At 43.2% G+C, this 13681-nt stretch overlaps 1 protein-coding gene across 1 annotated transcript; it reads left to right on the forward strand.

Annotated features, from left to right (window-relative positions):
* Positions 1 to 98: 98 nt before the first annotated feature.
* Positions 99 to 13582, forward strand: LOC127608534 (trichohyalin-like). Its single transcript, XM_052077653.1, has 17 exons — positions 99 to 354; positions 1295 to 1406; positions 1620 to 1839; positions 2434 to 2523; positions 2672 to 2706; positions 2794 to 2870; positions 3697 to 3808; positions 4075 to 4246; positions 5249 to 5353; positions 5812 to 5889; positions 6006 to 6106; positions 6263 to 11239; positions 11658 to 11780; positions 12082 to 12135; positions 12834 to 12981; positions 13073 to 13141; positions 13451 to 13582. Exons 1-17 carry the CDS (start codon positions 279 to 281, stop codon positions 13475 to 13477), a joined length of 6576 nt encoding a protein of 2191 aa, XP_051933613.1. The 5' UTR covers positions 99 to 278; the 3' UTR covers positions 13478 to 13582.
* Positions 13583 to 13681: the final 99 nt, after the last annotated feature.

Consider the following 13681-nt stretch of genomic DNA (forward strand, 5'->3'; position numbering starts at 1 on the left):
AATCTTTGCGTTTTACTTCGCCCCACCCCACTTCAAAGAGACATTTCGTGACAATTTTGTTTTATTTTTTTTTCATTTCAAATATTTATAATTCGTGACAAATTCACCTTTGTTACGGCGTCGTCGAGACGAAATTGCTTTTGACGTCAGAAAGCTTTCGTTTCCCAAACGACTCCGACTTTCATCGCCATTTTGTTGGAATTAGCCCATAATGCTGGCGGCCGCATTAAATGTAAATTGCCTTACCGAGTAGTTTTAAATTGTTTGCCAGCCAAATTATGTCTGGAGCAGCCGTGCATGTCACGGGGGTCGTCGGGGATCTCCACGGTGACGAATTTAAGTTCTCTGAAAAAGGTACACGGCTGTACTTTCGTCGTACTTCGATCAATTTAATGTCTTTACAGTTCTGAGTTAAATCTTGTCATGTATGTGGGGTTTGGCCAACTGCAGCACAATATTGTATTTATTTTCCAATTCTAGTCACAATTGTGTATGGTAATACAATTGCAGCCAATAACGAGGTGGCAAAAGTACTTTCTCTGTAATTCAAGTAGAAGTACAGATGCTTGTTTTGAAAATACTGGTAAAGGTAGTAATTCAATTCTGCAGCTACTTGAAGTAATTGGAATGACAAATTCTGAACTGTATTTGAGGAAATAGTAAAAAACATAATCATTTTTATCTATATATCCGTCTTGATAGTTTGGTATAATGAAAAACAAACTGCACAATGAAAAACAAGGATACTACTAACAGTCTATAACTACTGGTCTAGATGAGTTCAGGTTAAAACATTAACATCCAGAATATTACAGTAGTCACACACAGGTACTCAAAACACACACACGTTATTGTTGTGCTTTATTGCTTATACATATGAATGAGTAATAATGAGTTGTGCAGCTGGGCGGCCCGGTAGTCCAGTGGTTAGCACGTTCACAGTGCAGAGGTACCGATTCCAGCTCCGGCCTCCCTGTGTGGAGTTTGCATGTTCTCCCCGGGCCTGCGTGGGTTTTCTCCGGGTGCTCCGGTTTCCTCCCACATTCCAAAAACATGCGTGGCAGGCTGATTGAACACTCTAAATTGTCCCTATGTGTGAGTGTGAGCGTGGATGGTTGTTCGTCTCTGTGTGCCCTGTGATTGGCTGGCAACCGATTCAGGGTATCCCCCGCCTACTGCCCGGAGACAGCTGGGATAGGCTCCAGCACCCCCCGTGACTCTAGTGAGGATCAAGCGGTTCGGAAGATGAATGAATGAGTTATGCAGCTCTAATTTCTCTTCTCCACCTCATCAGAGATCAAAGAGTATGCACAGGATGTTGGAATTGATCCAGAAAAAGAGCCAGAGCTTCTCTGTCTTGCCAAGGAGGCCATGTTGAGCCAATTGCCGACAGGATGGTTGAAGCGGTAAGTCATTGTTCACATCTGGCCATTTCAGATCATTTCTGTGTTGTTTTCTGAATCCCAAAGAATCCAAAAAGTTCAGGCTACCACTGTGTATATTTAAAAAACAAAAACAAAGATATGACTTATTTTGTGCTGTATTTAGGTGTGAATGTATGGACCTAGATGATGTTCTAATCTTTGTTTGACATAAATCTTCTCAATTGATACCTGCAGTGAGGATGAGAGCGGGAAAATTTGCTATTACAACTGCCAATTAGACACATGCATTTGGGAACATCCCTGCAAAGTGCGCTGTTGTCAGCTGGTGGTTCAAGAACGGGAGCGCACCCTGCACACACCTGTTGATGTGAAGTCTGTGAAGAAGAATAAGAAGAAATTAAAAAAGAAACACGAGGAAAGGAAAAGGTTGAAAGAATCCCTCAAAACACAAGGAGTAAGTTGTTACTACCCAACCTAATCATATAAAATGGAAATAAAAACACAATAGTCACTTGCAAATCATTTTCAGCCGGTATTACGTTGAATACAGACAAGATACTTAATTCAAACTAACGTGTGTTTTTGTGTGTGTGTGAAATACATTTACGTTTTGAATTTGATGTTTGATCAACTTGCAAACCTCACATGATCAAACTCAGAAAACGAGCGAGCTGTGATTGTCGTTACCTGAGCCCTGAGCAACAGTGATGTCATTGTCAGTCCGCAGCAAGTGGCAAAATGGCCTCCCCCTGAGATAGATGATAATAATAATACGTTTTATTTATAAGCGCCTTTCAAGACACCCAAGGACACTTTACAATAACAAAAAACACAAAACAATACGGGTTGAGCAGCGAGTGGGATTTGTTGCTTCATTCATATTTCACAAACGCAATATTAATCTGAATGCTGTGTTTAGACTCGTGGGACTGCATAGAACTTATTATTGTAAAGAAAATGTTGTTGCACTCAGTGGCTTTTCATGCTTATCTTATTACTATACAAAAGATGAAGCTTTAAAATGACTTTGTTTCTGTATATACCTTAGGACTTAAGAGAGAGTGATCCAGAACCAACAGAAGATAGTAACACCAGGGCCAGTTCTGGAGACCACGTTTGCGACTCACCAGAGGAACAGGTACGTTCCATGTATACTACGTACCTACTCTGCTTTGGTTTTGTTGACCAAATGAAAGCAGAAATGTCACCCTTGAATGTCAATCATAACCTATTCATGTTAAACAACTGCACCCCCCCCCCCCCCCCGCCCCCCGGATTTGGTGAAGAATGAGGAGAATAAGAAGACTGCAACAGCTGAAAGGTTTGTGCTTTGTCATAGTCCCTCAAAACTTGAATATTGCATTTAATGTTTGAACTTCACCAAAATATGGCATTTTATGTTCGTTAGTTACCTTGAGTGGGCAGCAGCCGGCTTGCAAATCCTTGATGAGCACTCTGATGAAGAATTTAACTTCTCCGAACAAGGTACAAGGCTGTTTGGACCCCACAAAATATACCAAAGAATGTATTTCATAAAATAAATACATAAATAGATAAATCATAATAAGACCCTAGTGAGGATCAAGCGGTACGGAAGATGAATGAATGAATGAATGAATTTCAGCTGGAGTCTTTAAATGGTGAAATATATTCAAGTACACAGTAAGCACAGAGGTGTTTCAAAACATCAAATACTGTTTATTAATAATGTACAAAATGTACAAAAACTATCAACAATCAGCATGGGTGCTTAATATGAATTAAAGTTGCACAAACGCACAGATGCATGCAGTTAGTCAAAAAGAAGGCATAATTAAATAATAATAAAAAGGAATTTGAATACGAACATAGTGCTAATTGTAACTACAGTATGACCAAGGTCTTTTGTAATTAACACACTACATATGTTATGGTCAGCAATAAAAATAACCATAATTTGACAGCATATTAACATATGCTAAAAATGTTAATGAAAATAGACCACTGTAGAATTAAAGTAGCGTCTGTTTAAGCTTTTAACCATTGGAGGGTGCGATTACTCTAGCACGTTAATTTGTAGCTTGACCAATACAATACAATACAATACATCCAGAACAGCACAAGTTTATTGATGTCCATCCAAAAGTAATTTTAAACAGTGGCACACATCTCATGGAGAAACCAACCTGACATTTGTTTTTGAATGTCAAAATATTGAAATGAATCCTCTTACTGGGAGTTGGGAGATTCTACTTCTATTGATCATTTGCGTCTGAATTAACTTAAAGTGGAACTGTGACAGTTTTCATTTGCTTTGTTTTTCACTGATAAGGCATCAAGGAATATGCTCAGGATCTTGGCATTGATCCAGAGAAAGAGCCTGGCCTTGTGTATCTTGCCGAAGAGGCCATGTTTGCAGTACTTCCTCCTGATTGGATTGCTTTGTAAGTAATCAAGCACTTCAAAGTAAATTGAAATAACCTTTTTTTTATCTACAGTTTACAGATTTTAATTTTACAACAAGTATTTTTTGTTTGCCATCCCAAAACTAATCTTCTGGTGAAGCGGTTGGTTTTATTCATGCTTAGGTTCAATAGCAAGCTGAAAGGTGAAATCCTGCTTATCAATACAATCCAAACTGTTGTCATCACTGCTTACGTATGTTATCTAATGTTTATTTAACCAGAACTTTCTGACTGGCTCTCCACAGTTTAGACAAGAGTGGGAATGTTTTCTTTCACAACTACCGTACAGCTACATCCTCATGGGAACATCCTATCGACGTGCACTACCGCAAACTGGCGGCTCAGGAGCGCAAGCGCATACAGCAGGCGGCTCTCTTGGCATCAGAAGGCAAACAGAACATGGAGAAAACAAATAGCGTAAGTGCCAACCTTTTAACTCACCATAAAACCAAATCCTGTTCTAGTTCATACCGAAAGTCCCTTCACATATTTCACGCAAAAGCTCATGGGCCATAGGAATAAGGTGGATATTTATACTTCTCGTTGTAACTTAAAAAATAATACAAGACACGGCATCGTGTAATAGATATTTTTATTTAGGGCTGATTTTTGCCGTTCTTATGAACGGCAAAAATCGTTATATCTAAATTTGTAAAATTAAGCATGAAAATTAAGTACACCCTGGGCATGGGTAACATTGATACAGTGTGACAAACTTTTATTTCACATGAACCCATGGATAATATTCCCCCTGTGATTTTGGGTGACTTTTTATTTTGAAAAAAAGGGGGAAACAAATGCATGTTATTGTTGAGAAACGTTGGGGTTTGCGGATGGAACAAATATGTTTTTATGGGACTGATTATGTTGATATGTTCCAGTCTTCTGGACTTCTAATTTTTCAAAGAATCATATAGGTAAAGTAGGCAGTTTTCAGACTGCTAACAAGATTAGAACGTATCCTCAATTCACTTCCTGCCCTGTCTCCCCGCTTCTCTCCTCCAAAAACACTGCGCCTCAAATCCCTCACCTCACTAACATGAGTACATGGTGGCATGTCACAGCATTGCTAGCATTACTTAATCATGACTTGTTCATGATGGAGTATTTTCAAAGAGGAAATTTTGGATGGATTGGATTGGATTGGATACAACTTTATTGTCAAATGTGCTGTATGTGTAACAAAAAGCACAGATGAAATGACTTCCCTTTCAAGACAATATAAAACAAGAGCTGCTGCGGGTGTCTGCGCCGCCATCAAAAGAAAATTAAAAAATGACAAAATTATATAAAACAACACATGAGACACATGTATGTCGGTTTTTTAATTTTTTTTATTTTTCTTTTAATGGAGTTTCCATGTTTCCGACATCCCATGAATGAAAGAGAATTTCAAAGTACTACATGTGTGCAAATAAGAATTGCAGAGCCCCTGATGCTGATTCAACAGAGGATGTGACCAAGCCAGAAGTGGCTGACAAGGCCGATTCTGAGAACCACTGCACTGAAATGCCACAGCATGAAGTACGTGTAGTTTTTTATTTCTCTCTCTCTTTCTCTCTTCCTCCCTCCCTCCCTCTCTCTCTCTCCCTCTCTCAGTGTGTGTGTGTGAGCTCAACAGTTCCTGCCAACTATATCCGCTTCCAGTATTTTAGGCACTCTCCTTTGGAAGGCAACTGATCACTTTCTTATACCTTTAAATTGGGTAGTTGGGGTTGCTGAAATATTGATCTCCTGCCAGATAATTATCTTTTATTGTTTTTGGTCTAAAAGAAAAGCAAAGAAATTGGCCTCAGTGTTCCAGAACGTTAGGAGTCGAGAGTAAGAGAAACTTGCTAATGATTATTCATTGCTGTGGTAATTATTACTTATTCCAGCGATAAAGTCTATGGTACACAACATTAAAAAAAGCAAAGAATACTGTTTTGGTCTGCTTGAATTGAAAAAGCAAATCTTACATGTCTGTCTCTCTGCATGTGCAGAAGAAGAATTCACGTAGCATTTGTGTGGATTCAGCAGAAGAGATTACAAAGACCAAAACTCAATCAGCGCAGCACCAGGTACATGTCCTCAGTTTCATATCCATTCTGCTTCGCGAAAATATTTTCATTGAGTTGTATCTAAACTTAATTTATGAGCAAGTGAGCGACATGTTATTTTGTTTTGTCACCATAAGCTGTTGGAAGAGCTGTTGGATTCCACTCATATTTTGGCAACAGATACTGAAAAAGTGGGAAATGAAGAGGAAAAATGTGAAAATGTTGGGATTGCCATGAGGTGCGTTAATTGAAAGTACTGTGACAAGATTTGTGGTCGTACAGATATCGACAAGATTCCTGACTGGATGTTATTTATTTGCTGCTGTTAACATTGGGTTAATCATTTTAATAAACTTACATTGAAGTACATTAACATTGGCTGCCTTTTGTTTAGGGATAATTATCATGCAGACAAACAACTTCAAAAAGCTGCTCCTCAATTATCTAATCCCTCAAATTACAAGAGCGCAGTGAAAGAAAACCAAAACTATGAAATCACACCAGAAGAGGAGATGGGAGAAAGGGAAGAGAAGTGCAGGACTGACAAAGAGCAGGGTGATCTCAGACAGAAAAATGTTGTGAAGGAGGACACAAAACATTTAATTGGGGATGAGTCACCAATGCATATTCTCCATAAAGAGATGAAGAGAGGTGAAGTGGGGGAGGTGTGGCTGTTGAAAAGTGAAATGGAAATTGGAATGCATCACCTCAACAAAGGGAAAGAAGGACAACTCCATCAGGAACCCCTGAAGAGAGAGAAGGAGAGATTGTTGAGAAAGGGGCGCTACCAGGAGCAGCTGAAGAGAGAGGAAGAGGAGGAAATGGAGAGACTGCGACTCGAAAAAGTGACAAGGCAGTTCTACCACGAACAACAAAGGAGGGAGGAAGAGATGGAGGCAGCGCGCTTAATGAGGGAAACGGAAACAAGAATCCAGCGCTACCAGATGGAGCTGAAAAGGAAGGAAGAGGAGGAGATGGAGCGCTTAAAGACGGAGATGGAAACTAGGACATGTCACTATAAGAAGGAACTGACTACGGAAGAAGAGAAAGAGGTGGAACAATTCAAAAGGGAAAGGGAGAATAAAATACATTTCTTGCAGGAGGAACTTAGGAAAGAGGAGTTGGAGGAGGAAAAGCAAATGGAGCATTTGAAGAAAGACAAAGAGTTGAGAAGACAGAACTACCTAGAGAAACTGAGGAAGGAGGAAGAGAGAGAAGTTGAACAGTACAAGAGGGAAAAAGAAATGAGAATTTGCCTCCTGAAGATGGAGGAAGATACAGAGGTGGAAAGATTCAAGCGAGAGAAAGAGATGAGAGAAAGTCTCCGCCTTGAGGAGAGGAAGAACGAAGAGGAAGAGGCAAAGACCTTCCAACGGGATAAGGAGACCAGAATGCATCTTTTTCAGAAAAAGATGATCCAAGAACAAGAGGAGGAAATGCAACGGTTGAGGAAGGAAAAGGAGAAGCAAATACGCTTTCACCAGGAGGAGCTGAGGAGAGCGGAAGAGGAAGAGTTGGAGCGATTAAAGGCAGAGAAAGAGGCAAGAATGAGTCAGCACTGGGAACAGCAAAGCAGAGAACAAGAGGATAAGATGTTGCAGAGCGAGGAGATGAGAACAAAAATTGAGGTTGAGAAAAAAGCGCTCCTCTCTCAGGAGGCGCAAGGGGGAGAGGAAGCGGACGGGAAAGAGCAGTTGATGATGGACAAAGAGAAGAGAATAGTTCTCTGTCTGGAGGAGCTGAGGAGGGACGAAGACAAGGAGATACAGTGGTTAAAACAAGACAAGGAGTCTCGAGTGCAACTCTGTCACAAAGAGTTAATGCGAGGGGAAGAGGAGGAGGTGAAGAGATTGAAGACAGAGAAGGAGGAACGAATTCAATGTCGCCTGCAGGAGCTGAGAAGAGAGGAAGACGCACAGGTTGAGGAGTTGAAAAGGGAGGAGACCAGAATAAGGCATGAGATGCGCCTCTGCAAGGAGAACTCAATGAGAGAACAAGAAGACGAGGCGGCGCAGTTAAGAACAACGAAGGAAATGACAATGCGCTCATGCCGGGAAGAGCTGAAAAAGGAGGAAAAGGAGGAGGTGAAGGGGTTGAAAACTGAAATGGAGAGGAGAATCGACCTTTGCCGCGAAAAGCTGAAAAGAGAGCAAGAGGAGGAGGAAGAGAAGTTGAAGAGCGAGATGGAGGCACGAATGTGCGTCCAACGCGATAGGCTCGCGAGAGAAGAAAGGGAAGAGGTTGAGCAACTGAATACTCAAAAGAAGGTAAAACTGGAACTCTACCAGGAGAAGCTAAAAAGGGAGGAAAAAGAGGAGGAAGAACAGCTGAAGGCAGAAAAGGAGGCTAGAATAGGTCTGCGTCGGGAAGAGTTAAGGAGAGCGGAAGAACAAGAGATGGAAGACTGTGAGCGGGAGGAGGCAAGATTAAAGTCCGAGATAGAAATGAGGTTGCATATCTGCGAGGAGGGTCTCAGGAAAGAGGAAGAGCACGAAGTAAAGGAGTTAAGGATGGAGAAGGAGGTCAGAGTGCGCCTTCGCCGGGACAAGTTGAGAAAGGACAAAATGGCGGAGGTGAAACAGATGAAGACAGCCAAGGAGACACGAGTACATCAACGCAGGCAGGAGCTGAGGAGAGAGGAAGAGGAGGCCATGCAGCAGCTGAAGGCGGAAAAAGAGGTCAAAATGCATCTTAACCGGGAGGAGCTACGTCGCGAGGAAGAGGAGGAGTTGGAGCGCTTCAAACAGGAAAAAGAAATGAGAATGCGTCGCTGCCGAGAGGAGCTAAGGAGAGCGGAACATGAGGTGGAGAAGTTGAAGGAGGAAGAGCGGGAGAAAAAGAAAGAAATTGAGAGGAGATTGCACCTTCGCCAGCAGGAGCTGATACGTGAGGAGGAGGAGGAGCTGCAGCGGTTGAGGACCGCAAAGGAGGCAAGAATGAGCGTGTTCCATGAAGAGCTGAGGCGAGAGGAAGAAGAGGAAGCTGAGCGTTTAAAAAGTGAAGTTGAGAGGAGAATGCGTCTTCAGCAGCAGGATCTGATGAGAGAGGAAGAAGAAGAGCTCGAGCACCTGAAGACGGTGAAGGAGGCAAAAGTGAGAGACTACCTGGAGGAACTCGGCAAAGAGCTCAGCGAGGAGTTTGCGTGTTTGAAGAGGGAGAAGGAGATGCAAATGCACTTCCAGCACGAGGAGTTGAGGAGAGAGAAAGAAGAAGCCGCCAAGCGCCTGGAGACTGACAGGGAGAGCAGAATACAGTTCCACATGCAGGAAATGAGAAGGAAAGAAGCGGAGGAGGTGGAGCAGTTTATGAGGGAGAAGGAGATGCGGTTAAAGGCGGAGATGGACAAAAGAATGAGCGTTTTGCAGGAGCAGCTCAGAAGAGAGGAAGAGGAGAATGCCGAACTTTTGAAGAGGAGGAAGGAGACGAAGATCAACATTTACCAGGAGGAACTGAGGAGAGAAGAAGAGGAGGAGGCGGAACGTATGAAGAAGGAAAAAGAAAGCAGAATGTCTCTCCGCCAAGAGGAGCTGAGGAAGGAGGAAGAAGCGGAGGCGGAGCTTTTGAAAAGAGAGAAGGAGGCGAGAGCGTACCGGCAAAAGAATGAGCTGAAGAGAGAGGAAGAGGAAGAGGACCAGTTAAAGAGGGAGAAATTGAAGAAGATGCGCGCCCGGCAGGAAAAGCTGCGGCGAGAGAGAGAAGAAAATGTGGAGAGGTGGAGGAATGAAAAGGAGGCCCGGCTGCGTTTGCGCCAGGAGAGGGCCAAGGTCAAGAAAACATGCGTGCGCCACGAGGACGTAATCAAAGAGGAGGATGCGGAATCGCTCGCGAGGGAGAAGGAGAACCAGCCAAACGAAGAGGCAGAACTACTAAGGAAGGGAAAGCTCGTGCTTTCACGCAAAGAAGAGGAACAGGGAGAGGGCGTCGTGCACCTCAAGAAAGGGTGGAAACAGCCAAGGGAGGACAACGCGGAGCCGCTTCAGAGAGAAAATGGAACCAGAAGTCATTTTCTACAGGAGAGGATACAGCGAGAAGCGGACGCGTTGAAGAGCAAGAACAGAACAGGCCTCCCTCTGGAGAAACTGACAACAGCGAAAGAGGGAGAGACCGCGAACGCGGAGAAGAGACCAGGAGCCCACCAGGCCAAGCTGGGAGAGCAAAAAGTGGCAGACTATTTGAAACGGGCGAACCCCAAGCCACTGCGTCTCAGTCAGGACAAAGTGAGCAAGGAAGAGGAGGATGAGGAGGAGGAAGAGGAGGAGGAGGAGGAGGAGGACACTGAGAAATTGAAGATGGAAAAGGAGAAGAGGACACAGCTTCGCCAGGAGGAACTGAGGAGAGAGGAAGCGGACGAGATGGAGCGGCTCAAAAAGGAAAAAGAGCAAAGAACGCATCGCCGCCAGGAGGAGCTCAGGAGACAGGAACAGGAGGAGGTGCAACGCCTGAAAAGGGAAAAGGAAACGAGGATTCTCCTCCGCCAGGAGGAGCTGAGGGGCGAGGAAGACGAGAAGGCGCAATTTCTGAAACAGGAGAAGGAGAGAAAAACACGGCTCCTCGTGGAGCAATTGAAGAGAGAGGAGGAAGATGAGGTGGCACGGCTGAAGTGGGAAAAGGAGAAGAGAACGCGTCTTCTGCAGGAGAAGCTGTGGAGAGAGGAAGAGGAGGAGAGGTTGAACCGAGAGAAAGAGAAAAGAACACGTCTCCGACAAATGGAGCTGACCCGACAGGAGGAGGAGGAGCGGCTGAAGAAGGAGAACGAGAAAAGAGCACTTCTTCGCCGGGAGGAGCTGGTTAAGGAGGAGGAGGAGGAGGCTGAGAGGTTACAAAGGGAAAAGGACCAGAGAATGCTTTTACACCAAGAGTATCTGAAGAATGAGGAAGAGAAAGAAGCCGAAAGGTTAAAAAGGGAAAAGGATAAACGAATGCGTCTTCTCCTGGAGGAGCTCAAGCGGGAGGAGGAGGAAGAGCGCTTACAAAGGGAGAAGGAAAAGAGGATACGCCTCTGTCTGGATGAGCTCCAAAGAGAGGAAGAGGTGGAGATGGTCAAGCTCAAGAGGGAAAAGGAAAAGAGAATGCGCCTCTGCCAGGAGAGGTTAAAAAGAGAAGAGGAGGACGAGGTGGAGAAGTTAAAGAGGAAGAAGGAGAAGAGACTGCATCTTCGCCAGGTGGAGCTGAGGAGAGTGGAAGAGGAGGAGTTGGAGCACTTAAGGGATAAGAAAATGGGCCTCTTCCAACTGGATCTGCGGAGCGAGAAAGAGCGCGAGTTGGAGAGATTGACTCATAAGAAACAAAAGAGAATGCGTCTTCATCAGATGGGCCTGAGGGGAGAAGAGGAGAAGAAGAAACTGAAGACGGAGTACAAGGAAAGGCTGAGGTAGGTTAGACATATTCACAAATGTTTGCTTGTGCTTGATGTCACCGGAGAATTGGGGTTACCTTGCTGTCCAAAGGCAATTAAAGAGTTTGTGTGCGTTTGGAGTCGGCGGGCATTGGTGGCGGTTGGGGTCCCAACCAAGCGCATCTCAATCTTGAACCCCCAATTTAATATTTGACTGGATAACCTCCACATTTGCGTATCTGCATCAACAGACTGTTGCATTTGTCCATCGAAGTACATTTCGAGGGGCGTATGAGAGGCTATGTCTCAATTGTGTATGTGAATGTACGATTTCAGCTGTAGATAAGCCACCAAAATAAGATTTGGAGGTTACTGTGCATCTTTGTTGGCGTTATGAGTTTTCAAAAGAAAAGGTTGACGTTTTGAATGATTATACGATCTGTGCACACCCGAGGGCTTTGCGGCAGTGTCTGCTGGCCAAGAGGAGGGATGAGGAGGCATTGTTGATGTCTGACCAGAAGGAGGAATTAACAGAATCTGTCCAGAAAGAGAGAGAGGAGGAGCAATTTAAAATCAGGTCAGACACACACAAATCCAACGGTTAAAAAAATATATATATATATCAAGTATTTTATATTTATATATTTTTTTGGATTATCATTGTTACTTATTCTCACTCATATTTTGTATACTGTACTATCTTGTGGATATTATGTGAACATTTAAAAACCTCAAGATATCATCTCAACTTTTAGAAATGGTAAAAAATGCCCAATCGCATCATTAAGGGCACTATTAAAGCATATCGTTTTGACTTATGGAAGAAAAACGTATGTGTATGTGTGTGTGTGTGTCTGTGTCTGCCTGCGGGCACATAGGCAGGACCGTGAAGCTGTTCTGAGAGCACTTTGCATTGCACTGGAAGAAGAAAGGTTAGTAGAGCATAACAGGCAGAAGGCTGAAAGACATCAAAAGTAATACAATGTGTGACTTTGATATACATGTATTAACTCATTCAGTGCCAAGACAATTCTGGACAAAGTCTCAAAAGACGTTTAAAAACGTCTTTGGGAATGAATGAATTTATGAACTTTGAATATTTATTTTGGCAAGCCTTGCATGCATGGATGGCGCCACAATTTTTTTTTTCTCTCCTGGGGCAAAGCGTAGCTTGACAGACATGTTTGAGAAAAAGAGTATCATGACTTATTTGAGTTTTTTTTAAATTTATTTTTTAATCCATTAAAAGTGTGTTACATACCTCAAGCAATTGTGTATTTTACCTACTAATACATTAGAACGTACTTTGCGAATACGTTCTAATGTGTGCCAACTGTACCTTAACGTGCAAGTAACTGAAAGACACCCTGCCCCTCGTTACCTTCACAAACAACGCCACGGACGGACAAACTTGGACTACTAATGCCCGTATCGAGAGGTGAAGTCACCGGCGGCCATCTTACGTTGCCACTGTTCAAGCTCACCTAATATGACATTGCGTGGCATATACATAGCATGCTACCACTGAGCTATGTCGGCCCAAGAAAGTCTTGAGGTGCCTTGTAGATTCAAACCCTCAACCTCATGTTTGGACACCATCTTCTAAATCACAACTGGTGTAACTTTGTAGGCATCAAAACGTTGACCTGTCCGATCACCCCCCGCAAAGGAGGCAATACTTTGAGCATCTGAAGGCAGAATCCGAAGAGGAGCTGCAGCAGGAGAACAGCAGACAACAGGACGACGGCATGAAGAATTTGAATTTCTTTAAACCCGAGGTGTGTGAAGTATTTGCACTTCGTTAGCCACCCCTCAGGTTAAATGATGCAAGTGCACTATGTCACACTTGCGGATTGCATGTCTCGGCAGCTAGGAGACATGAAGGTCGGCAATCTGACAGATTCAATCTTCAACGGGACTCTTGATCTCATGGGACAGGTAACACTTGAGCTAATGGATTAGGGTTGAACAATTAATAAAAAATTCAAATGGATTCAAATTCACTATGTCGTAGAATGACATTTTCAAATCGCAAAGGCTGAATTGGGGCGCTCTGCCTCAGTTTGGGTTTTTGCTAGTCTTAGAAATCTTAGGGAGGAGGACCTAAATCGCATAATGAAGTAAAAAAATAATCTCAAGTCAAAGCAATACTGAGTAAAAATGACAATTCGATCATTTTTCAAAATCATTCAGCCCTAAAATGATTTTACATGATTCATTTTTATGTATGTCCTATCCTTTTATTAGGCCATCCCGCCCACATGGCCGAAGTAGCAGGATCAGCTCTTCTGTGCTTCCTGACCCAAGGTTCAGAAGCATCACAGCATGTCCAGCTATTCTCAGTTGATGGGTTTTAATGCGGGTGTGCGTGCGTGAATGCATGTGGGAGCTTTCAGTTGTAGGAAAATCATTCAAAATCTTTTTTTTTCTTAGATGCAACTGTGATTTTTTTCCCCACATGGGTAAGCCATCCATTTG

Source organism: Hippocampus zosterae, chromosome 10 (assembly GCF_025434085.1).
Source record: "Hippocampus zosterae strain Florida chromosome 10, ASM2543408v3, whole genome shotgun sequence".
Classification (NCBI taxonomy): Eukaryota; Metazoa; Chordata; class Actinopteri; order Syngnathiformes; family Syngnathidae; genus Hippocampus; species Hippocampus zosterae.

Bases quoted from the DNA above. Each gene is read 5' to 3' on its own strand.
- LOC127608534 (XM_052077653.1), top strand. From the start codon at position 279: ATGTCTGGAGCAGCCGTGCATGTCACGGGGGTCGTCGGGGATCTCCAC. The intron at 2,524-2,671 runs GTACGTTCCATG...GATTTGGTGAAG, and splicing joins GCGACTCACCAGAGGAACAG to AATGAGGAGAATAAGAAGAC. The intron at 11,240-11,657 runs GTAGGTTAGACA...TGCACACCCGAG, and splicing joins GAGTACAAGGAAAGGCTGAG to GGCTTTGCGGCAGTGTCTGC.